The sequence below is a fragment of the Crinia signifera genome, chromosome 5 (assembly GCF_055691185.1).
Source record: "Crinia signifera chromosome 5, ASM5569118v1, whole genome shotgun sequence".
Classification (NCBI taxonomy): Eukaryota; Metazoa; Chordata; class Amphibia; order Anura; family Myobatrachidae; genus Crinia; species Crinia signifera.
In genome coordinates, this window is record NC_139221.1 from 46,226,776 (window position 1) to 46,252,506 (window position 25,731).

The window sequence follows — 25,731 nt, forward strand, 5'->3', positions numbered from 1 at the left end:
CTTGCTGGAACTTGTTGTTCCACTACAGAACCCAATACTTTATTCTATGTTTTACACTTTACTGGCATCAGCCCATCCCCCACAGCCCAGGGGGGCTGGGGACAGACCCTTTAGCCCTGGCCAGGGGGTCCCCCAAAGTGTCTCATTCAGCAGTACACGCTGATTCAAATGTATCTGCAGATGAATCCACCTGTGGGGAACATTGCATCCAACATTCATGATGTTAATTCCAGGTTGTGACCTCAGTCAGGGCGATGGGATCGCCAATGCAGCGAGGGGATGTCTGGCACCTCCTTCTGCATTTATATTTGCAATAGACAAAGTTGCAAAGAATCAGACCCAAAGACAGCATCATTCTGGGGGGGTCATAAGAAGACGACTCCTGAATTTATTTACTCTAAAAGTTTAACATTTACAATAACTGGTAGCTATAAATCAGACATTCACTTCTATATAGGAGATTCCTCGAAACCAGTGGGATTTATACACTTGCACTTTGTTAGTAAATAACCTTTGTAGCCTTCTTATCATCTTAAAGTCTCTTTATATTCTTGTAAAAGAAATTCACTAATGACGGCATTATCAGGTTACAATGCTTTAATCACACCTTGTCTTATGCTTCACGATAATAACCATTTCCAATAACCTTGTCTTTACAGTCGCACTATTTGAGCAGAAAAGGGTAACCACCGATGTGACTAAAGCTGCTGTATCAGGAGGGTGTAAAGCTCCCAAAAATATACAAAGTATGAAGAAAAGGGTATGATACAGCGCTCAGGTTTATCTGAATTTATTACAATTTTAAAAATTTTCAAAGCATAACAATACAATGTATATGAGAATTCTCAAATATAAAATATAAAAAATAATAATGAAAAAATGAGTAAAAAATGATTAAGAGGGTCTGCTGCAAGCACTCAATATTGGAGCCAATGGGTATGAATGTTCTGAATAAACACTGGAGTGTATAGTTACCATACGTAGTGGATGGCTTTATAGGAATTTGAGAAGTCAAATAGTCCCAGAGATTTCCCAGTGAAGGATTCCTGTGTTTCTCACAATGGAGGCGATGGTATGGCAGTCCTTAAGGTACGGCTGGTACCAAATGAAAAACGGCTGCTGGTTCCAGGAAATCCGCAATGATGTAAGACAAAACTGGTCCGGGTAAGACGTCCTCTACGCTTGTAGGAAAATAATATGGAGCTGTATAGTAGCTGAGTGGCTATCCAATATGATGCTGGAGCAGGGATATGGGCTCAACGCGTTTCAGCGTGTTCACACGCCTTCATCAGGAGCTGGAATGATTTATCACTGTCAGGGTTCACCCTTTTATTCCCTGAGATTGATTAGGGAACTGGGTTCAGGTGTGGAAGGGGCTTCATGGGAAATCCCATGAAAACACATCAAAATAAACAAACATTAAAAAACCTAATGAGTCTAATATGAATGCACAGAAGGATTGATTTCTAAACGATTATGAATCGTGTAGATAGCATAAAAACACATTAATGTCAAAACATATGTGAATAAAGTTTTGCAATGGTGTGGTCACGTGACCTCCGTGAGTCACGTGATCCGGAAGTGCAAATGCATGATCCGATATACAAACACAAAATAGCAAGATTTATAATAGGGAGTTTGGATGGAAGCACATGTATAAGTGCTACAGATAGACCAGATCTTAAGACTGAAAACCGCTTGGTTTAAAACTGCTCCGTTCTCTGTAACGGAGTGTTAACTTGAATGCACAGTGTGGGCGGAAGTGACGTCGCGCCCTGTATGCGTTTGGGCGGAAGTGACTGGAGAGAGTCACTCAATGTGCTGTACGATCTAAAAGGGCGGAAGTAGCGTCACGCCCAGTGCTAGTGCTGGCGGATGTGGTAATGGTCCGCCGTTTGGGGACATCTATATGTCGGAAAAAACGGACATGACGCCCAAATTCCGATATAACGGAGCTGATCATGGAGGGCGGAACTAAGTGTCTATTATTACATATGGTTGGCAAAATTTCATGTGCTTCACATCCAATGTAAATACATTTAGTATTTATTATTCTTAGTACATATGCTGATCTCAACATAAAGGAGGAATTTATTATACATATATGGGTAAAAAATAATGATAATAAATAAGTAAAGATAGATAAATAAATAAACAAATAAATCAAACAAGGAGGCAATGAAATTGTAGGGATCTAGATCATACATCAATATGCTGGTGTCTCAGTCTCCAAGGAAAATATTAGAGAGAGGTATACAATAGAAGTACAAATAGTAACAATAACAGCAACATTAGGACACAAAAAATCTATAGATAGGGTGAAAATTTATAAATTTTATGAGAGATAAAATTTAAAGATGATAATAATGATTTGACAAAAAATGAGAAGACGTAGAGAAATTGAAATTAGTTATTACTTGATTTTTGTATCTTTAGATTATATCAAAAGGTAATAGCAAAGAATCTACATAACTTGCTGAGGGAGGGTAACTGGCAGAGAATACACATATCATGCTAAAGGAGGTTGGCAAGGACTAGGGAGAGAATTGATGGTATTGAAGTGGTACATTGTAAGATGTTATTTGATACATATTTTCAGGGAAACATATCGGAAAAGAAGAAGGTTATATGTACCAGGGGTTGCCATAGGGGGTATCATAGGACGCTATTAAGCTCTAATGCCTCATTCAATCCCTCCGGATGGAGGCAATTTAGCTTAAAAGTCCAAAAGACTTCTTGTCGGCAGAGTGTTTTGTATCTGTCACCTCCTCTTAGAGAGTGAGGGATATGTTCAAGACCTGTTATTTGAATGTATTTGGGATCCTTTTCGTGGACATGCAGAAAATGTCTGGAGACACTATGACAAATAAGTCCTTTAAGTATGTTTCGGCGATGTTCGAGAAAACGTACCTTTAGTGGGCGCGTAGTGCGTCCCACGTATCTCAAACCACAACTACAAATTAAAAGGTAGATAACATAACTAGTATCGCAGTTGATAAAATTTTTGATCATTATTTGTTCGCCTTCTGCATTAACACTTATGGTCTTCTTTGTGGTATATTGGCACATAGTACATCGGTTTTTTCCACATTTGTGGAATCCTGGAGGTCTTTGTGGAAGCCAGGAACTAGCACTCAGAGTATTGGAGGGTTCTTCAATTTTTTTCAGATAACTAGGGGCTAAATAAGATTTAAGGGACCGATTCTTTTTGTATATAACTACCGGTTTATTTGGTATCAGGTCTTTAAGAATTTTGTCCTGTCTAAGGATGTTGTAATTTTTATTGATGATCCGTTTAATTTGTACATGTGCATTATTATATTTACATATAAAGGCCATCTCATATTCTTTATTGTTTGTTTTTTTGGGATTCTGTTTTAACAGTACTTCCCTGTCCATTATTTGTACTTCTCTTAGAGCTTTTTGTAGGAGGGGGTCTGGGTATCCTCTAGATCTAAAAGAGGATATCATATCTGAGGCTTGAAGATTAAAAATGTCCAGGGAGGAGCAATTACGGCGTATTCGCATGAGTTGTCCCTTCGGTATATTAACTTTCCAGGACTGATGGTGTGAGCTATTGAAATGCAGATATGACTGCGTATCTACTGTTTTAGTGAAGTTTGCTGTGGTGATTTTAGAATCTATTATGTGTAGGGAGATATCTAAAAAATCAATGTGAGTGGGATCAAAATGGGAAGTGAATGATAAATTAAAAGAATTTTGATTAAGCGTGGTGACAAATTGTTGTGCAGTGAAGTGATCACCATCCCAAATAAAAAAAAGATCATCAATGTAACGACCATAGAACACCAGGTTCGCACCAAAGCCGCCGCCCCACACATGGGTGTCTTCAAATTCACCCATGTATAGGTTGGCATAGCTAGGTGCGAACCTGGTGCCCATGGCCGTCCCCATCACCTGAAGATAATGAGTGTTGGAGAACAAAAAATTATTGTGGGTGAGAATAAAGAATATAGAGGAAATAATAAAGGATTGTTGTTCCTGTGTCAGGTCACTATCTCTGTTTAATTTGTTGGTGAGATGTTTAATACCCAAATTGTGTGGTATGTTGGTATATAAAGATTTGACATCAAGTGTCATGAAGGCATATGTCTCTTTCCAAGTGATGCCCTCAATTTTCTGAAGGAAATGTGTTGTGTCCTTCAAATGTGACCTGAGCACAGGAACAAGAGGTTGTAAATAAAAATCCACATAATGTGATAGATTAGTGGTAAGTGAACCAATACCAGAAATAATAGGGCGACCGGGAGGTGAAGTGAGTGATTTGTGAATTTTGGGAAGGTGATAATAGGTGGGCGTGATAGGGTAGGGAGTAAACAAAAATTGCCATGTTTCTTTCGAGATTATATTTTTGGTTAAAGCGTCATCAATTAAAGACTTGAATTCAGCTAAGAATGAAGGGGTGGGATCAGATTTGAGTGTTTTGTAGAAAGTGCAATCATTAAGTTGGTTATAAGCTTCACGTAAATACTCCTCTCTGTCCTGGACGACCAGACCCCCCCTTTGTCAGCCTCTTTAATTATTATAGATGTATCTTTTGTCAGTAATTTTAAGGCTCTTTTTTCCGCTCTGGATAAATTGGAAGATCTGCTATGTTTTTGTTTACATAGCTCTCTAAAATCTTCTAAAGTGACTTTGTAGAATGTTTCGACAATGGCACTTTTAGCTGATATAGGAAAAAATTCCGATTTTCGTTTAAAGGTCCCAGCTGTAGTATCATAGATCTTTTTATATTGAGGTGAAATTTGTGCACTTTCTGTTGCAAGTTCCTGTAAGGCTATTAGAGCTGGGTCATCTGATGAGTCTAGTACAATAGGAAAATCGGGATCTGTTTGTTCTGTGATACTTTTATTAGCAAAATATCTCTTCCTACATAGAGTGCGTATGAAGCGATTTAGCTCTACAAACAATTCGAAAATGTTCGGATCATCAGAAGGTACATATTTTAAGCCTTTAGCTAATAGGGATAATTCATTTGTGTCAAGTTTTTTTGATGAAATATTAAACACATTTTTATAACTATTATTTGTCGGATTGTCCTTTAGTTCGTTCTGGTGGTTTTTCTTTGAGTGTACCCCTCCTCTGGAGCCTCTTGGCTTTTTTCCCTTTGCCTTTTTGGGGTTCCTACATATTGCGGGGGATGTGGGTTTTCCCAATGATTGGGGCGGGGACGGTCCATCTGAAAATCCCGTTGAGGTGATCTATTGCTCCCCCTTCTGTTATAATGCTGTCTCTCTTTGGGTCTTGCTCCTTCCTCTCTAGGGTGGTAACTGTTACGAGGAGCTGTATCTCTATGTTGATATTCCTGTCTATTCTGGAAGAAAACCTTATTATCCCTTGAGAAGTTTCTCCTAGGTTCCTGTGTCCTATTATTGTTGTTATATTGGTGTCTGGACCTGGATCTGGGGCGTCTGGTGTCAATTCTAGTTTTATTGATAGTTTTATATGTTCGAACTGCATTATTCTGATAATCATCTAAGTCCCTCCTAAATTTCTTCTGTTTTGTTTCTAAAAGTCCTCTCTCATATTTCTCTATACGTTCATTTATCAACATATCCTTTTCTTTATAGTCTTTACGGCTAGAGAACACCTCTAATTTAGTTTTGATTGTCTCTATTTCCTTTTCTAATTGGTTAGTTCTCATGGTTCTATATTTAATAATTAATTTTAACATATTGGTGGAACAGTCATCCAGGAGTTTGTCCCAATCCTTCTGGAAGTCTGAATCCTCCTGAAAGATGGATGGTTTCATGAGTCTTAGACCTCGTGGTATCATCTTTTTATCTACATAATGTTGTAGATTCACACTATCTAGCCAATTCTTTGATTCCTCCCGAAGAAGATCCTCTAAACGGTATAAATCCCGAAACATGTCAGGTTCATTAATTGTATTTGTAGTTTCTCTACTACCATTATCTTCCCATTGGGAAAAATACATTTTCCTTCTGTGCATTCTTTCAGAAAAACCACTCATAGTCACAATCGGGGTAAATTACACAACAAAAAAGAGAAGAAAAGGGTAACCACCGATGTGACTAAAGCTGCTGTATCAGGAGGGTGTAAAGCTCCCAAAAATATACAAAGTATGAAGAAAAGGGTATGATACAGCGCTCAGGTTTATCTGAATTTATTACAATTTTAAAAATTTTTCAAAGCATAACAATACAATGTATATGAGAATTCTCAAATATAAAATATAAAAAATAATAATGAAAAAATGAGTAAAAAATGATTAAGAGGGTCTGCTGCAAGCACTCAATATTGGAGCCAATGGGTAACTAACTAACCAATTAGAAAAGGAAATAGAGACAATCAAAACTAAATTAGAGGTGTTCTCTAGCCGTAAAGACTATAAAGAAAAGGATATGTTGATAAATGAACGTATAGAGAAATATGAGAGAGGACTTTTAGAAACAAAACAGAAGAAATTTAGGAGGGACTTAGATGATTATCAGAATAATGCAGTTCGAACATATAAAACTATCAATAAAACTAGAATTGACACCAGACGCCCCAGATCCAGGTCCAGACACCAATATAACAACAATAATAGGACACAGGAACCTAGGAGAAACTTCTCAAGGGATAATAAGGTTTTCTTCCAGAATAGACAGGAATATCAACATAGAGATACAGCTCCTCGTAACAGTTACCACCCTAGAGAGGAAGGAGCAAGACCCAAAGAGAGACAGCATTATAACAGAAGGGGGAGCAATAGATCACCTCAACGGGATTTTCAGATGGACCGTCCCCGCCCCAATCATTGGGAAAACCCACATCCCCCGCAATATGTAGGAACCCCAAAAAGGCAAAGGGAAAAAAGCCAAGAGGCTCCAGAGGAGGGGTACACTCAAAGAAAAACCACCAGAACGAACTAAAGGACAATCCGACAAATAATAGTTATAAAAATGTGTTTAATATTTCATCAAAAAAACTTGACACAAATGAATTATCCCTATTAGCTAAAGGCTTAAAATATGTACCTTCTGATGATCCGAACATTTTCGAATTGTTTGTAGAGCTAAATCGCTTCATACGCACTCTATGTAGGAAGAGATATTTTGCTAATAAAAGTATCACAGAACAAACAGATCCCGATTTTCCTATTGTACTAGACTCATCAGATGACCCAGCTCTAATAGCCTTACAGGAACTTGCAACAGAAAGTGCACAAATTTCACCTCAATATAAAAAGATCTATGATACTACAGCTGGGACCTTTAAACGAAAATCGGAATTTTTTCCTATATCAGCTAAAAGTGCCATTGTCGAAACATTCTACAAAGTCACTTTAGAAGATTTTAGAGAGCTATGTAAACAAAAACATAGCAGATCTTCCAATTTATCCAGAGCGGAAAAAAGAGCCTTAAAATTACTGACAAAAGATACATCTATAATAATTAAAGAGGCTGACAAAGGGGGGGGTCTGGTCGTCCAGGACAGAGAGGAGTATTTACGTGAAGCTTATAACCAACTTAATGATTGCACTTTCTACAAAACACTCAAATCTGATCCCACCCCTTCATTCTTAGCTGAATTCAAGTCTTTAATTGATGACGCTTTAACCAAAAATATAATCTCGAAAGAAACATGGCAATTTTTGTTTACTCCCTACCCTATCACGCCCACCTATTATCACCTTCCCAAAATTCACAAATCACTCACTTCACCTCCCGGTCGCCCTATTATTTCTGGTATTGGTTCACTTACCACTAATCTATCACATTATGTGGATTTTTATTTACAACCTCTTGTTCCTGTGCTCAGGTCACATTTGAAGGACACAACACATTTCCTTCAGAAAATTGAGGGCATCACTTGGAAAGAGACATATGCCTTTATGACACTTGATGTCAAATCTTTATATACCAACATACCACACAATTTGGGTATTAAACATCTCACCAACAAATTAAACAGAGATAGTGACCTGACACAGGAACAACAATCCTTTATTATTTCCTCTATATTCTTTATTCTCACCCACAATAATTTTTTGTTCTCCAACACTCATTATCTTCAGGTGATGGGGACGGCCATGGGCACCAGGTTCGCACCTAGCTATGCCAACCTATACATGGGTGAATTTGAAGACACCCATGTGTGGGGCGGCGGCTTTGGTGCGAACCTGGTGTTCTATGGTCGTTACATTGATGATCTTTTTTTTATTTGGGATGGTGATCACTTCACTGCACAACAATTTGTCACCACGCTTAATCAAAATTCTTTTAATTTATCATTCACTTCCCATTTTGATCCCACTCACATTGATTTTTTAGATATCTCCCTACACATAATAGATTCTAAAATCACCACAGCAAACTTCACTAAAACAGTAGATACGCAGTCATATCTGCATTTCAATAGCTCACACCATCAGTCCTGGAAAGTTAATATACCGAAGGGACAACTCATGCGAATACGCCGTAATTGCTCCTCCCTGGACATTTTTAATCTTCAAGCCTCAGATATGATATCCTCTTTTAGATCTAGAGGATACCCAGACCCCCTCCTACAAAAAGCTCTAAGAGAAGTACAAATAATGGACAGGGAAGTACTGTTAAAACAGAATCCCAAAAAAACAAACAATAAAGAATATGAGATGGCCTTTATATGTAAATATAATAATGCACATGTACAAATTAAACGGATCATCAATAAAAATTACAACATCCTTAGACAGGACAAAATTCTTAAAGACCTGATACCAAATAAACCGGTAGTTATATACAAAAAGAATCGGTCCCTTAAATCTTATTTAGCCCCTAGTTATCTGAAAAAAATTGAAGAACCCTCCAATACTCTGAGTGCTAGTTCCTGGCTTCCACAAAGACCTCCAGGATTCCACAAATGTGGAAAAAAACGATGTACTATGTGCCAATATACCACAAAGAAGACCATAAGTGTTAATGCAGAAGGCGAACAAATAATGATCAAAAATTTTATCAACTGCGATACTAGTTATGTTATCTACCTTTTAATTTGTAGTTGTGGTTTGAGATACGTGGGACGCACTACGCGCCCACTAAAGGTACGTTTTCTCGAACATCGCCGAAACATACTTAAAGGACTTATTTGTCATAGTGTCTCCAGACATTTTCTGCATGTCCACGAAAAGGATCCCAAATACATTCAAATAACAGGTCTTGAACATATCCCTCACTCTCTAAGAGGAGGTGACAGATACAAAACACTCTGCCGACAAGAAGTCTTTTGGACTTTTAAGCTAAATTGCCTCCATCCGGAGGGATTGAATGAGGCATTAGAGCTTATTAGCGTCCTATGATACCCCCTATGGCAACCCCTGGTACATATAACCTTCTTCTTTTCCGATATGTTTCCCTGAAAATATGTATCAAATAACATCTTACAATGTACCACTTCAATACCATCAATTCTCTCCCTAGTCCTTGCCAACCTCCTTTAGCATGATATGTGTATTCTCTGCCAGTTACCCTCCCTCAGCAAGTTATGTAGATTCTTTGCTATTACCTTTTGATATAATCTAAAGATACAAAAATCAAGTAATAACTAATTTCAATTTCTCTACGTCTTCTCATTTTTTGTCAAATCATTATTATCATCTTTAAATTTTATCTCTCATAAAATTTATAAATTTTCACCCTATCTATAGATTTTTTGTGTCCTAATGTTGCTGTTATTGTTACTATTTGTACTTCTATTGTATACCTCTCTCTAATATTTTCCTTGGAGACTGAGACACCAGCATATTGATGTATGATCTAGATCCCTACAATTTCATTGCCTCCTTGTTTGATTTATTTGTTTATTTATTTATCTATCTTTACTTATTTATTATCATTATTTTTTACCCATATATGTATAATAAATTCCTCCTTTATGTTGAGATCAGCATATGTACTAAGAATAATAAATACTAAATGTATTTACATTGGATGTGAAGCACATGAAATTTTGCCAACCATATGTAATAATAGACACTTAGTTCCGCCCTCCATGATCAGCTCCGTTATATCGGAATTTGGGCGTCATGTCCGTTTTTTCCGACATATAGATGTCCCCAAACGGCGGACCATTACCACATCCGCCAGCACTAGCACTGGGCGTGACGCTACTTCCGCCCTTTTAGATCGTACAGCACATTGAGTGACTCTCTCCAGTCACTTCCGCCCAAACGCATACAGGGCGCGACGTCACTTCCGCCCACACTGTGCATTCAAGTTAACACTCCGTTACAGAGAACGGAGCAGTTTTAAACCAAGCGGTTTTCAGTCTTAAGATCTGGTCTATCTGTAGCACTTATACATGTGCTTCCATCCAAACTCCCTATTATAAATCTTGCTATTTTGTGTTTGTATATCGGATCATGCATTTGCACTTCCGGATCACGTGACTCACGGAGGTCACGTGACCACACCATTGCAAAACTTTATTCACATATGTTTTGACATTAATGTGTTTTTATGCTATCTACACGATTCATAATCGTTTAGAAATCAATCCTTCTGTGCATTCATATTAGACTCATTAGGTTTTTTAATGTTTGTTTATTTTGATGTGTTTTCATGGGATTTCCCATGAAGCCCCTTCCACACCTGAACCCAGTTCCCTAATCAATCTCAGGGAATAAAAGGGTGAACCCTGACAGTGATAAATCATTCCAGCTCCTGATGAAGGCGTGTGAACACGCTGAAACGCGTTGAGCCCATATCCCTGCTCCAGCATCATATTGGATAGCCACTCAGCTACTATACAGCTCCATATTATTTTCCTACAAGCGTAGAGGACGTCTTACCCGGACCAGTTTTGTCTTACATCATTGCGGATTTCCTGGAACCAGCAGCCGTTTTTCATTTGGTACCAGCCGTACCTTAAGGACTGCCATACCATCGCCTCCATTGTGAGAAACACAGGAATCCTTCACTGGGAAATCTCTGGGACTATTTGACTTCTCAAATTCCTATAAAGCCATCCACTACGTATGGTAACTATACACTCCAGTGTTTATTCAGAACATTCATACCCATTGGCTCCAATATTGAGTGCTTGCAGCAGACCCTCTTAATCATTTTTTACTCATTTTTTCATTATTATTTTTTATATTTTATATTTGAGAATTCTCATATACATTGTATTGTTATGCTTTGAAAATTTTTAAAATTGTAATAAATTCAGATAAACCTGAGCGCTGTATCATACCCTTTTCTTCGCACTATTTGAGCAGATGGCTCAGTAACTATATAGTGATATAAAACAGATCCCTGTTAACATTGCCAGAGGCAAGTTCCCACTTTAATGCAAGTAACAGCTGAATGCAGCAAATACTGACCGTATAATACATTAATGAAGCAGTTGTGTCTGCAGGTAATTTAATGACGGTCTATAAATAAAGCAAGGATGTTTATATCCTGCTTCTCTCCTAAAGTATGGTAATGATTTAAAATTCAATAGTTACAAACAAATCAGGTAAGTAAGCATACTCATTATAATAAGGTGGGGTGGCGCATGGTGGGGGGGCTACATTAAATATTAATTTTCCATCTTTAGTGCAAATGGTTTTTGAGTCCGGCACTCCAACACTTCCCTGTCTCTGCTTGCTTGTCCACTGCCTAGTAAGAGTTCTCCTTATGTGCTTCAATGCTTACATAAATTCACTGCCCTGACATTAGTCATGAAGTCTGCGCAATCTGATTGTGCTAACAAATTTATATACAGTGTATATACTGAGTGTATGTGGGTAACTGACAATCAGGTCCAGAGGCACCTATAGCTGTACCAGGCCATGGTAATGGTGGAGGGCTAGGGAGCCTGTTGCATATCTGCACACCAAAAATGGTAATGCAGAGAGGTGTGGCCAGCCCCCTCTACATAGGAATGTAAAATCACCACTATTTATGGAAGAAAGCATGCACACGACGTACAGGGGGCGCTATCGAGTGGCGAACAGGTGCGATTGCTCACACCCCCTCTGCAGGGGTGCCGATTTGTGTTTTTCCTGGAGAGTTCTCAGGGAGGTGTGGACTCATGAGGGGGGCATGTCATTTGAGGAGGGGGTGTGGCCCTGCAGTGTGCTGGCCTGGGCGGTCCTGTGTCATGGTGTGCAGTGTCTAGTGCTGCACACTGTTTACATGGAACATGGTGGTGTACCCCAGTGAACAGTATATGATACCCACAACTGTTCGAAACTCATGCTCAAAGTCACGTGGTTGCATATACTGACATCAGGGGCCTCCCTGGTGCTCACCTGGAACCAATTTGTCAACACAACCAGAGCTGTCGTGTTTCTGGCTGAAGCGGGGTGGCAGTAACCTGCTCATTATGCTGCAAATATATGCAGCCTAGCGATCATGTCTGAATCATGCCCCCGTGTTTCGCTAATAACAACAGATATCTAAATATCAGTCTAGTGCCAGTTGTTTTTTTATGTCTTTTATAATTATTACAGGGTGATTCTGATTTGGAAGTAAAGCAGGAAAAGCAAGTGACTTTATATTTGTTACAGACAATGTTACAAAGCAAGGGGAGCAAATACATTTATATTTTTTCTATGCAGGGTAAATACTGTTTATTTATGCATGCACAGTAGTCCAGAAATGTTAAGCAGGTTACACACTGGGCCTTATTCAGATCTTTGCTCAGTACAAATTTGTTTGGGAAAATGGGCAAAACCATGTGCACTGCAGGTGGGGCAGATGTAACATGTACAGAGAGAGTTAAATTTGGGTGGGGTGTGTTCAAACTGAAATCTAAACTGCAGTGTAAGGATAATGCAGCAGTATTTACCCTGCACAGAAACAAAATAACTCACACAAATGTAACTCTCTCTATACATGTGCACATGGTTTTGCCCATTTTCCAAAAAAATTGTACTGCGATCAGATCTGAATAAGGCCCACTAGAAGACAATTAGAGGGATTTTCCGAATACCAATAAGTTGTTTACGCTGCATTGCATGCCAGTGATGTTCGCTCATTCAGCTCTCTAGCGACACCCTCTGTCACACTTGCTGTATAGTCACTTTTATGTTTTAGTTCCAAATCATCATGCCTAAAGGTACAGGAGGAGCAGAGCTGCAGAAGGGAAATATAGTTGCTCTTATGGCGCCATCTAGTGGCATGCACTAAGAAAGCACGTTCTCTTATATCTCATATGATTAGAAAATGTAGTGTTGTGACTGTATTTAGTAAAGCAGGATTTAAAACTACAATAATATTGAAATTAGGCTAAGCATGTTTTGCATTTAATAATAATATTGCTGGATTAAGCAAAGGAAATCACCCCACTTAGTAATTATACTCCAATGTCTTTGCATTTTTACTATACTATCCTTCTGATTTTAATAATTGTCTTAGATTTGTATAAAGAAAATATGCATATAGAAATATACTCAAGGCTGTATACATCATATATATTATTTAGGCACATATTAAGAGGGCAGAAAAATATTTAGATTTTGACTGCTATATTGTATTTACCAACCAGTTATTTTACAAATGTATTTTTCTGTTTTCCTGTACTGTTGCCCATGCATTTACTAGCCTATATTTTTATTGTTCTCTTTGGTGCATTTCTTGTTCTCTTTGGTGCATTTTATATGTTGGCACAAAAATAATACTCTCTTGCTTTAGTGCAGAACTATAGTACAGAGTTGCCGAGTTTTACAGTCTCCTCTCCAGGAGAACCCCAGAGAGGAGATTGTCAGCAACAATTCTGGGGTGGGGCCTGATGGAGAAATCATCAGTCCTTGCCCCCAGTAATGCAAATCCCGCAATATGCGGGTCTCCGATGAGGAGGTGGGGCCAAATACGTGCAATTTGCATATTTAGCCCCACCCCTTCTGCAGAAAAGCCGCGAATCGCTGCAATTTAAAGCTTCTCTGCATCCAGGTACATGAGGAGCTTTTTGGGATCCTCCCGGTCATTCCGGGAAGGTTGGCAACCCTGCTATAATAATAATAATAGTAATAATGATGATGATAATAATCAGAGCCGGCCTTAAGCATAGGCAAACTAGGCAACTGCCGAGGGCATTTGGAATGCCTAGGGGCATCAGCAGCTTCTGCTGATTAAAATGATTAAAATGATATGCAGCATGCCTATATTCTGTGTGTGAGAGAGGCTGTATCTGCCTATGAAATAGTGTATTCATAGAAATGGCTGTAAGAAAGCATTCCGTATGCAGGTACAGCCACAGTCGCACACAGAATATAGGCATGCCGCATAGCATTTGAATCATCGGAAGCTCCTTGTGTGTGCTGGTTATAACAATGCAAATAAGATACATTTTCATCAAAAAAGGCACCCAACGTTAGCAGAACTGGCCAGGAGCTGCATGGCCTATTGAGTCAAAATGTATGAGGAAACATCTGTATCCAAGCAGAGGTAGAGGTCACAGTGGCTGTGCGAGTGCTGTCTGCAGGAGGGTTGGTTGTGCAATAGTGTTCGCAATATCTGTAAGGGGCATTATGTGTGTCATGTATAAATGCATTAATAATGTGCGACATACAGTATGTGTAACAAACATGTTGGGTGACATTCTATGGGATGAGATCTGCGTTTTTTGGCGTTAATTAGACCACAAAATGGCGATATCGCATTTTTCCTTCAAATCGCCAATTTAATGGGATGCGCTAAGGGACTAAAATCGCATATTATGTGCGTTAAGGTATGCGGACCAAAAGTGCGAGATTAATTCGCATTTTTATCGCATCCAGATGTTTTCGTACAGAACAGTATACAACTCGCTTATTTAATGCTATGCGCATTTGCAAATCGCAATTTTTAGGTGTCTAATTATCGCACTTATTTCAGACCAGGGTCTGTTTGGCGAAGTAGCCAGAACCCTGCACAGATCGCAATGTTCTGTGCAGGGTTCTGGTGTTAAAAAAACAACAACGGTTAAAATAAAAAAAAACGAGCGCGGTGTCCCCCGCCAGAGCATAACCAGCCCCGGACTCATTGAGCCGGTGCTGGTGACATAAAATCAGGGTCCCCGACAAATCGGGGTCCCCTTGATTTCATGAAACCAGCACCAGGCTCAAGGTCCGGCGCTGGTTCCCAAAATACGGGGGACAAAATGACTAGGGGTCCCCCGTATTTTAAGAACCAGCACCGGACCCAACCAGCCAGCAGGGTAATGCCACAGCCGGGGGACACTTATTATATAAGGTCCCGCGGCCAAAGCATTAACCCCCGGGCTGGTCAGCATGGGCAGGGGTCCTGGGGAAGTGGGGACCCCCCCAATGAAGGGGTCCCCCCCCTCCAGGACTTACCAGCCCAAGCTGATAGTCCGGGGCTGTCCCCGATGCCCCTGGGCGGTGGGCATCGGGCTGATGGATTGTGTAAAAAAAAGATGAAAAACTATTGTTTTCTACTGGCGAACTATGAGTCCTAGCAAGCCTACCCCGCATGCTGGGACTTGGAGAACCACAAGTCCCAGCATGCGGGGCATTAAAGGGTCCGCTGGCACTTGTAGTTCTGCAGTACAAAAAATAGTTAAAGAAAACACACTGACACCCTGTAAAATAAAAGTTTATTACACACATAACACACACACACACTGATACTTACCTACCTTGAGCCCGTCGGTCGGTCCCTGGATCCTGGGTCCAGGCTCCGGGGCTCCAGGGCAGAAGAGTCCGGTTCCGGGGCCTTGGTCCTGGTTCCAGGGCTGGTCCTGGGGTTCCGGCAGTGGCGTAACTACGGAGGGTGCAGGGGGTGCAACTGCTATGGGGCCCGGGGCTTGGAGGGGCCCGAGGGCCCAGCAGGCAATCCCCTGCACCCTTTAGAATTAATATACTTTTTTTTTAATTGATAATGCGGCCGCGGCGCCGAGTTCAGGGCTTGCAGGGAAGGAGGTGGAAAACAGAGAGGCCGGGTAGGCACTGCGCAGCTGCCTTCTCTGTTTTCTATTTGCCGGGTCTTGTGCAGTCAGCCTGTACAGTCCCGGCAGTCTCATCCTCCCCCGTAGAGCCGCAGAACCTACAGTGTACCCAGCGGAAGAAAGATGTGCCGGGGCCCATCCAGCAAGCAGTCACTGAAAACGTTCCAGCTACTTCTGGCATTGGGGGGGACATTTACCAAAATGGATTCGTACACCAATTCGTATTCGTATTTGTTCTACGACCGTCTACGAATGTGTACGACTGGTGATGTTGTAAAAAAAGTCGTGTTCCGGAATGTTATTTATCTTAGAGTTGTCGTATAATAAATCGTATTTATCGATGTCGTAGCCATGCGTATTTGGGTTTACACATGTTTTCGTATTGTCGTAGACTCGTATACGAAATACGAATGTCGTAGGGATATCGAGGGGAGAAACCTAGATATTTCACGAATTGTCGTGAAACATTCTACGAAAATTCGTATTTTATTCCACATGCGTCACTACGAAACTGAAAGCACAAGCGTGATTGGTGTATTCCTTTTACACTTGGGAGGCCTCTCCCAGCCATATATAAGTCGTGAAGGCGCCAAAACTTGTTGTGGGTGTAGTTTGGAGTGTGGAGGAGAGAGGTGCAGTGTAGAGTTGGTTGGTGTTTGTTGGTGAGTTGGTTCTAAGTGATTTCTGAGTGTGTATTGTTCTGAAAGTTGTCTTGTGCTATTGTTTGTCTTGTCCTTTTAAAAGTTTGTCACTTGTTATTTTTCTTTTTTGTTCCAAAGTCGATATTTGTGTGTGTTTGTGTGTGTGTGTGTGTGTGTGTGTGTGTGTGTGTTTGAGGGAAGGAGTAGGAGTGTGTTTTGTGTTGTTTGTGTTTCATTTATTTTGTGTGGTAGAAGTTTGCCCTCATGTCTGAGAGTGGGGAAAGTTCCATGGGTGAGGTGGAGGAGGTGCCTGATGTGATGGTGGGTGACGAGGAGCTGGATGAGGAGGAGGATGAGGAATATGTGGCTGAGGAAGGTGAGGGTGAGGGTGAGGATGAAGAGGATTCTGAAGTGCCTGTTGACACCCCTGCTGGCTCCAAGAAGGGGAAAAAGAAAGCTGCTAAGAAGATGCCCAAGTTCTCAGTGGCTGAAAGCACTGCCCTTCTGCACAGTGTTATCAAGCATAAGGGCCCACTGTTTTTCCAGCCAGTGTCCGCAGCACGGAAGGCAAATATCTGGAAGGAAGTAGTGGAAGCAGTCAATGCTCATGGGACTGTTGTCCGTGACTTTGCTAATTGCAAAAAACGCTTCTACGACATCCGTCGGCTTGTCAAAGAGAAACTGGTTAAGGAGGGGAAGCATCGTCGCCGATATGGGCCCAATGTCCCATCCCGTATTGACTGGAAGGATTATGAGCGGGCAATGGCCACTCTGATTCCAAAAGAGATTATCAGCCCACCTGGTGTGGTTGATTCCGATGCCCGACATGCTGGTGAGTATTGGTAGTTTTATCATAGCTATGATGCAACATAACATTTTATTTTGTCACAACCCTCATTGTTTAGTCACCAATGAGCCACACACCCAGTTCATTATCACTGTAATGTACACATGCTATACACCTCACATGGTTTAGTTGTTTGGGGCGAATTTTTTGATCTAGACATTTGGTCGACACAAGCAGTATGTTGACATGTGAAGGTTACAACTTGTTTGCATTACAACACAATTGCACAGGTTAGGTCTGCACAAACAGTGCAAACCACAATACCTCACAGTCATGTAAATGTTCTTTTGTGTGAATTAATTTGGTGTTATTGTAGTTTAGTGTAACCAGCTAAAATGCTTGTTTCAAAATCAAAACCATATGCTTTGCATGGGGACAGATGTCTTATGTGCTGTGCTAAATTTATTTTGTTGTTGTACATCAAAGTGAGATCTATATTGCTGTGTAAGCATTAATCAGCCAGTATTAACCCTGCACAGAAATGCTAAAACTGCGGCCAAATTAATGATTTCCACCTGTAACATCTGGCCCACCTGCAGTGCACATGCTGCACTCAATCTATTAATTAGGTCTGGTTAAAGTGAAGCTGATTAACATCATTAATGCTTCCCCACATTGGTGCTTGTGATTATTTCAATGCTAAAATCAATCAACATACATACATGTATGTCATGTTTATGATGTAGTTTGGAACTGATCTTATATAAATGGGACCGGTTTACAATTGTTATGTATGTTTGTGGCTGCATTTTCAGATGCAGTGTTTATGTGTAGTCCTCATTGTCTTATAATTTGTTTTTTTGTAGGTGTGTTTGCATTAATCGTTGTGCTAACTATTGTTGTGGTATCCCATAGCAACGCCTGTGTGTTTTTAACATAAACCTTATTCCAATGACAAATGTTACGGTTTGCATTCAACACTCAACATCCATTAATATTGTCTTGGTAATTAGAGGCATTATTGTGTGTTGTGCATGTGTAAACATCATGATACAATTTTTATTGTTTACAATACACATTACAATTGTGCCAACATTATTGGAGTACTCTTGTAATGTAGGTGTCATGTTTATCTATTGTTTGTGGTAGTCTCTGTTTTTATTGTTGTGGCTGCTTGTGATGCTAATGAGGATGTGTTGTGGTTGTGTCATTTGTCATCACAGCTGCACGTGAAAAAAAAGGAAGGTCCTCCTCTCCTTCTGGAGCCAGCAAGATCTCAAAGGCCAAGCAATGGGAGACATCCCCTGTGGGTTCAAGGGGTCCCCGGGCCAAAAAGTTGAAAGTACTGCCAGCTTCAGTGCCTCAACATGACTCTGCGGAATCAGATGATGACACAGGTATGTTTTGTAATTGTGCCATTGTCACATTCTTTTTCAACCCGCACAACATTATGGATGCGTACAAATATATAACATGGTAAGCCACAAATGGCATGCCAATCAGCTACTGTGTCACAGACTGTGTTTGACAAATGTGAGACGGGATTTGTGTGTTTGGCTGTGTAGCTCTCCATTGTTTCACTTGGAAAGTGTACATATGTTATCGCTGTCTCTCTGGTGTTGAACTTATGTTTGTCTTTTTTTATCCATACAGCATCCCCTGCTGCATCGCGGTCTCGCACCGCAAGGACTCAGAGCCGTTCAGTAGCTTATCCTGCCCAGGGGGATGTATTTGGTGGGGGGAAGATAGGTGTGTGTTCTGACAGAGCCATCTCTGTCTATCTCTCTCTGTCTCTGTCTCTGTCTCTCTCTCTGTCTCTGTGTCTCTCTCTGTGTGTCTCTCTCTGTCTGTCTCTCTCTTGGTGAACTTATGTTTGTCTTTTATTGTCCCTACAGCATCCCGTGCTTTATCGCGGTCTGGCACCGCAAGATCTCAGAGCCGTTCCATTGCTGATCCTGCCCAGGGGGAACTATTAGGTGTGGGGGAGACAGGTGTGTGTTCTGACAGAGCCAAAATCCTCTCTGTATCTGTCTCTCTCTCTCTCTCTCTCTCTCTCTCTGTCTCTCTCTGTCTCTCTCTCTCTCTCTCTGTCTCTCTCTCTCTCTCTCTCTCTCTCTCTCTCTCTCACTCAACTTATGTTTGTCTTTTATTGTCCCTACAGCATCCCGTGCTTCATCGCGGTCTGGCACCGCAAGATCTCAGAGCCGTTCCATTGCTGATCCTGCCCAGGGGGAACTATTAGGTGTGGGGGAGACAGGTGTGTGTTCTGACAGAGCCAAAATCCTCTCTGTATCTGTCTCTCTCTCTCTCTCTCTCTCTCTCTCTCTCTGTCTCTCTCTGTCTCTCTCTCTCTCTCTCTGTCTCTCTCTCTCTCTCTCTCTCTCTCTCTCACTCAACTTATGTTTGTCTTTTATTCTCCCTACAGCATCCCGTGCTTCATCGCGGTCTGGCACCGCAAGATCTCAGAGCCGTTCCATTGCTGATCCTGCCCAGGGGGAACTATTAGGTGTGGGGGAGACAGGTGTGTGTTCTGACAGAGCCAAAATCCTCTCTGTATCTGTCTCTCTCTCTCTCTCTCTCTCTCTCTCTCTCTCTGTCTCTCTCTGTCTCTCTCTGTCTCTCTCTGTCTCTCTCTCTCTCTGTCTCTCTCTCTCTCTCTATCTCTGTTGGTGAACTTATGTTTGTCTTTAATTCTCCATACAGCATCCCGTGCTTCATTGCGGTCTGTCACCGCAAGCATTCCGAGCCGTTCACTGGCTACTCCTGCTGATCCTGCCCAGGGGGATCTATTTGTTGTTGAGGAGACAGGTGTGTGTTCTGACAGAGCCATCCTCCTCTCTGTATCTGGCTCTGGCTCTCTCTGTCTCTCTCTCTCTCTCTATCTCTGTTGGTGAACTTATGTTTGTCTTTAATTCTCCATACAGCATCCCGTGCTTCATTGCGGTCTGTCACCGCAAGCATTCCGAGCCGTTCACTGGCTACTCCTGCTGATCCTGCCCAGGGGGATCTATTTGTTGTTGAGGAGACAGGTGTGTGTTCTGACAGAGCCATCCTCCTCTCTGTATCTGGCTCTGGCTCTCTCTGTCTCTCTCTCTCTCTCTATCTCTGTTGGTGAACTTATGTTTGTCTTTAATTCTCCATACAGCATCCCGTGCTTCATTGCGGTCTGTCACCGCAAGCATTCCGAGCCGTTCACTGGCTACTCCTGCTGATCCTGCCCAGGGGGATCTATTTGTTGTTGAGGAGACAGGTGTGTGTTCTGACAGAGCCATCCTCCTCTCTGTATCTGGCTCTGGCTCTCTCTGTCTCTCTCTCTCTCTATCTCTGTTGGTGAACTTATGTTTGTCTTTGATTCTACATACAGCATCCCGTTCTGCCACCTCAAGGACTCACACCACATCCTCATCCCCTGCCTTTGATGTGACACATGGGGATTTTTTTGATGTGGACATAGGTAAATTGTTGTCCTCTTAAGTGTGGTTGTATGAAAGTGTATATATGTTTGTGTATTTTTGTATCTTATCTATATATATATATATATAGATATATATCTATATATATCTATATATATATATATATATATATATATATATATATATATATATATATATATATATACAGGTTGAGTATCCCGTATCCCAGTATCCGTTATCCGGCTTATTCCGAAAACCAATCATTCCTGCAAGTGATTCCCACCATTTTTTTGCCCTTACAATTCAATGGGGACATTTGTAACAGCACTACTGAGGGAATGATATGTAACTGGCACTACTGGGGACATGACATGTAACTGGCACTGTATATGTGCAAGACAATGATTGCTTGCCATTAAAATTCAATATCTGAGATAGTACACAAATAGTGAATCATGTTTTGAAACCTTTCATTTTGAACCAATAAAATCTATCTGTGTGTATTTTGTGTGGTATGACAATTTATTTGTGTGTATTGTATGTGTTTATACAGCATACATGCAAGATACTTCAAAATAGATTATTGACAAATTAAACAATTCCCAAAGACGGAATAATCCATTATCCAAAATTCTCCTTGGCCCCAGCATTTTGGGTACGGGATACTCAACCTGTGTGTATGTGTGTGTGTGTGTGTGTGTGTGTGTGTATGTATATATATATATATATAGAGATATATGTGTTGTTTTATTTTTGTAAAACACATGTATGACAATTGCTATTAATTATGCACAGTATCAGGGCCTGCTGCTGGTCGTGGCCATTTCACCAACACATCGGCAACGTCAACGGTGTCGGTGGCCCCTCAGGACACTGATGTTGCTCTAAATACAGGTACATTAAGAAACAGATTATTGTACAACCAAATGACATGTGGTAACACTGGTATTTTGGGATGATTGATGTTTTGCTATGTTTTTTGCCAATGTAGCAACTGCATGTGAGCCAGACTCGTCCCCTATGCTTGGACCAATGATAATACGGCCACCTGTCCTCACCCCACAACGGCAATGCACTCAACAAGAGTACTCCCACCAAGGTAACAATAGATAATGGTGCACATAACACATCACATGACCAGCTCCAGGAGAAACACAATGCTTAATTCCTGCACTCCCATCTCATGTATGTTTAAAAGTGTGTCCCAGTCCAAAACTAATGATCTCCCTACTTCAGCACAGGTGATGGGAGGAGGGACGGAGCAGCGTGGCAGGGCATGGGAGAACAGCACTGATTTGTCGGGCGCTGACCTCCTGCCCAGCGATCGCTGGGGGAAGGTGCTGGTCGCAGGAGCATGCTCCTGCGACCATCGACCATGAAGGGCTGGCCGCGGGAGCGCACTCCCAGCCATCTATCAGCGGCTGCACATGAAAACACTGGCAATCTGGTTGTTGTGCAACCATTTTGCCAGCTATTTCATACATAATTGCACCCGTGTGTACGCAACATAAATGTTGCAGTTTTTATTTCACAGCACTTACATCAAACACATACCATCTATAAGTGTGTACAGAACTTATAACACTTTGCTGAAAAAAAAAATTCTCTGCTCATGGCATAGGGTTACCACCTTTCCCCTTTAATTCCGGACACATATTAATTACACAGGTTCTGTTGAAGTTTAAAACCAGGTGAAATGGAGTCTTGAAGTCACCCAGCCACAGAACCTGTGTAATTAATATGTGTCCTGAATTAAAGGGGAAAGGTGGTAACCCTAGCTCATGGCCTTCACTACTAATTACTGGTTGTTAGCACCGAATTTGACACACCCTTGTTTGGCCAGCTCATCAGTGCAGCAGATGACATCATTTATTCATTAGTGTGAAAGTCCAGAAGGTTACTGCTTTTCATGTTGGTTTTAGCCATTAGCCATACAGTGTTGTCAACATTATACACACTACCTGTATTTTTTAAGTAACATGTGACCTGCTAATTGAATGTGTATTAATGCTGTGCATCACTGTTATTGGTTTTGAAATCACAGCTTCAATCACATACACTGTGAGTGCTTCATGTGCTCTTTTGCTGCGGCAGCATTATAAGTGGACATACATGTAGATTCTGCTCTCAGCAAACCAAAATGTCCCAATCCAAATTGGATAACCCATGTGCAGCGCCGGTGGGGCAGATGTAACATGGATATGAAGTTTTGCAATTTTGTATGTTTTAAAACTCCAGTGCAGCCTCAATAATGTGCTTATTTTAAAGAACACAGCACTTGAGATTTCTGCTTCCACATACCCCAGCCAAATTTCGCTCACTCTGCACATGTTACATCTGGCCCAGCTGCACTGCACATGTTTTTAGCCATGTTGATCAAAAATTTGAACTACCATCATAACAGAATAATAGGCATACTGCAACGGTAATGCTGTGTACACACGGGGGCTATAGGGTCTGAAATGGCTGGCAATATGGTCGCAGGTGATATACTTTACATCATAGCCTTAATTATGAGTGAATATTTGAGCACACACCTAAGTTGCCTTACATAATTGATGTATTGGAAAGTGCTCTTGCTAGTGTTAGACTAGAAAAAGCTAATGGACTAATAGTAATGATATATGCATCCATTTTTGTAGGTGCAGACGAGCCTGATGTGAGTGCATCAAGAGAAGAGGCGGAAGACATGTGGCCATTGCGGGAAAACACCCCATCTCCCCCACCCAGGCGAATGCCACATAGCCCCCAGCGGACTTTCAGCCCCCAACCGCAAGCTGCTGGTCCTGCCGCAGATTTTTTCACCAATTGGGCTGCCCACCAAGCCCGATGTGAGGCAACCTTTAAGGTGCAAGCAGCACATCTAGAGAGGCTACATTTGGAAACAGGACGCATTGCCAGAACACAAGCACTTCTGCATAAAGACAATCGCACCCTGTTGAAGTGTGTGACGGCAATGCGGGTGGAACAGATGACATTCCAGAATAGAATGGTGTCGCTGATGGAGGCCCTATGCCAGCAACACACTAGCCATACCCGGCTATTTGAAGACATATCTGGGTCATTACGTGAACGGAATATGATGGCGGGCCAACAAAGCACCACATCGCAGAGCACCACATCGCAGAGCACCAGCGCTACGCCCCTGTCTACTCCCCTCCCTTCACCAACACGCCGGTCAAGCCGGCAATCTGTGAAACAAACCCCAAATGTAAAGGGGGCAAGGCCTTCAAAACGTGGGGGTAAATAATGTTGCTTGTGTACTTTTTTGCATGATGTTAATGCAAGAGTAAACTTTTTTTGCTTACCACATGTTCTGCTTGGTATTACCTTTTATTGACCCACAGCACATCATCTGACATAAGGTTGAAATATTTATTGCACTACACAAGCGTATGCACATCTCTTCACAGTACACATCGGAAAAAACTACAATGTTTGTGGTCACCCACATACACACACAACAAAAATTCAGTGTTTGCAGATGTTACATTCACATCATCAACATTCCTGAGGAAGCCGAAGAAAATGGACATTGACACCATAGAACACCTATTAGGAATAAAAAAAATACATTAACACATGTAAAAAAACAACACACATATAAATATAGCTTACACTTAAGCCGCGTACAGACGGGGGAGATAGATAGCTCAGCCATATATTGCTAGCAATATATGGCAGCACACTATATTGCTCTGTTTCTCCTTTTCATCATGGACCACAGATGGTCGATGATGGAATCTCTGGTGGCAAATGCCGCAGACGTCATCAGCTGGTTGCAAGAGCAAGGTCCTGCGACCAGCGATGTTTATTTTGTGGGAAACCCACCTGCCAAATGATCGGCAGGGCACACACCCATCACTGCCAATATGGTTGGCTGAAAACCCATGTCAAGATATTTCTGCCCCTATTGCCCCCGTGTGTACACAGCTTTACTTCTACACAGTATAGTACATGCAAACACATCTCGCAATATAGCCATGTCATCATTATGTCAACTATTTTGGCATTGTAGACAGAAATCTGGTAGGCCAGCTCTTTATAACAATTTGCCCTAGCTGTGTGTGAGGAATCCCGGGAGGCTGCAGGAGAGAAAGACAGGTAGGTGTAACATGCAAACTACTTCATGGTGATGATGCCTGTGAGAGATGACAACAATTAGTATGGCATGTCAGCATTGCAATGTACAATCCAGACCCACATTAGTTAACACTTTGACATATAGGAAGGACATAATGTAGACACATGATTTGTGCAAAACTTACCATCCACATGTAGCCAAGCAGAAGTGAGGCAGACATCCATGGCAACTGCAGCACAGAAATCCGCACCCAAGCTGTGTGAAGGTGGTTGTGATCAACATCAGCATATGATGTTGGTTAATGCATGATGCTTTCAGCAGTGAACAATGTACACCAAACTGAAAAAATAAACAAAACTAATTGGAACCCTTAGGTAACATTTCAGACAACATCAAACATTACACTGAAACAATACTTACACGCAAAAGAACGGCCAGCAAATGACATCCAGGTACCAGGGAGCCCAGGAGAACAAGGCCCACACACATTCAGCCTTCAGAACCAAAGTGCACAAAATATATAAGGTTTTTCGAAAATAACATGTATTGTTATGTTGGTGTGGCTTGAAATGAACATTTACAGTTAAGGCATCAAGCATATACATTAGAAAAATTGTACATTATGTAGGTTCTACTATTACAAAGGTTACGTAGACACCACTAATGGTAGACATGTGAAGGCTATTGATAAGTGTAAATGTGGCCACACACTAGAAAGATCTGCCACTTGAAGATTTGTGCATAAATTAGCCTTGCAATCTTTTGTTGGTGTTGGACAAAATAATTTGGTGAAGCGGACATCTTTATCAAAGATATGTGTAACATTTGCATGTGCGTTGCTAGGGATCTTTTGACAAATATACTGATCTTTCGTGCAGCACTTAACATCCTAATATTCTGCTAAAGATCCACAGGAGCACA

At 41.2% G+C, this 25,731-nt stretch overlaps 1 protein-coding gene and 1 long non-coding RNA gene across 2 annotated transcripts; one reads left to right on the plus strand and one right to left on the minus strand.

Moving 5' to 3' along the window:
• The first annotated feature begins 16,361 nt into the window (after positions 1 to 16,361).
• On the plus strand, positions 16,362 to 24,038 carry LOC146080178 (uncharacterized). Its single transcript, XM_083187136.1, has 13 exons — positions 16,362 to 17,358; positions 18,537 to 18,710; positions 18,967 to 19,062; positions 19,209 to 19,304; positions 19,475 to 19,570; positions 19,739 to 19,834; positions 20,017 to 20,121; positions 20,238 to 20,342; positions 20,459 to 20,563; positions 20,678 to 20,767; positions 21,522 to 21,620; positions 21,718 to 21,825; positions 23,369 to 24,038. Exons 1-13 carry the CDS (start codon positions 16,791 to 16,793, stop codon positions 23,974 to 23,976), a joined length of 2,346 nt encoding a protein of 781 aa, XP_083043262.1. The 5' UTR covers positions 16,362 to 16,790; the 3' UTR covers positions 23,977 to 24,038.
• Positions 24,039 to 24,135: 97 nt separating this feature from the next.
• LOC146080179 (uncharacterized) lies at positions 24,136 to 25,328 on the minus strand. Its single transcript, XR_014474831.1, has 3 exons — positions 25,231 to 25,328; positions 24,995 to 25,149; positions 24,136 to 24,278 (listed from the first exon to the last, which is right to left on the minus strand). It is a non-coding gene; the product is annotated as an uncharacterized LOC146080179 (long non-coding RNA).
• Positions 25,329 to 25,731: the final 403 nt, after the last annotated feature.

Bases quoted from the DNA above. Each gene is read 5' to 3' on its own strand.
- LOC146080178 (XM_083187136.1), top strand. From the start codon at position 16,791: ATGTCTGAGAGTGGGGAAAGTTCCATGGGTGAGGTGGAGGAGGTGCCT. The intron at 19,571-19,738 runs GTGTGTGTTCTG...TTCTCCCTACAG, and splicing joins ATTAGGTGTGGGGGAGACAG to CATCCCGTGCTTCATCGCGG. The intron at 19,835-20,016 runs GTGTGTGTTCTG...TTCTCCATACAG, and splicing joins ATTAGGTGTGGGGGAGACAG to CATCCCGTGCTTCATTGCGG.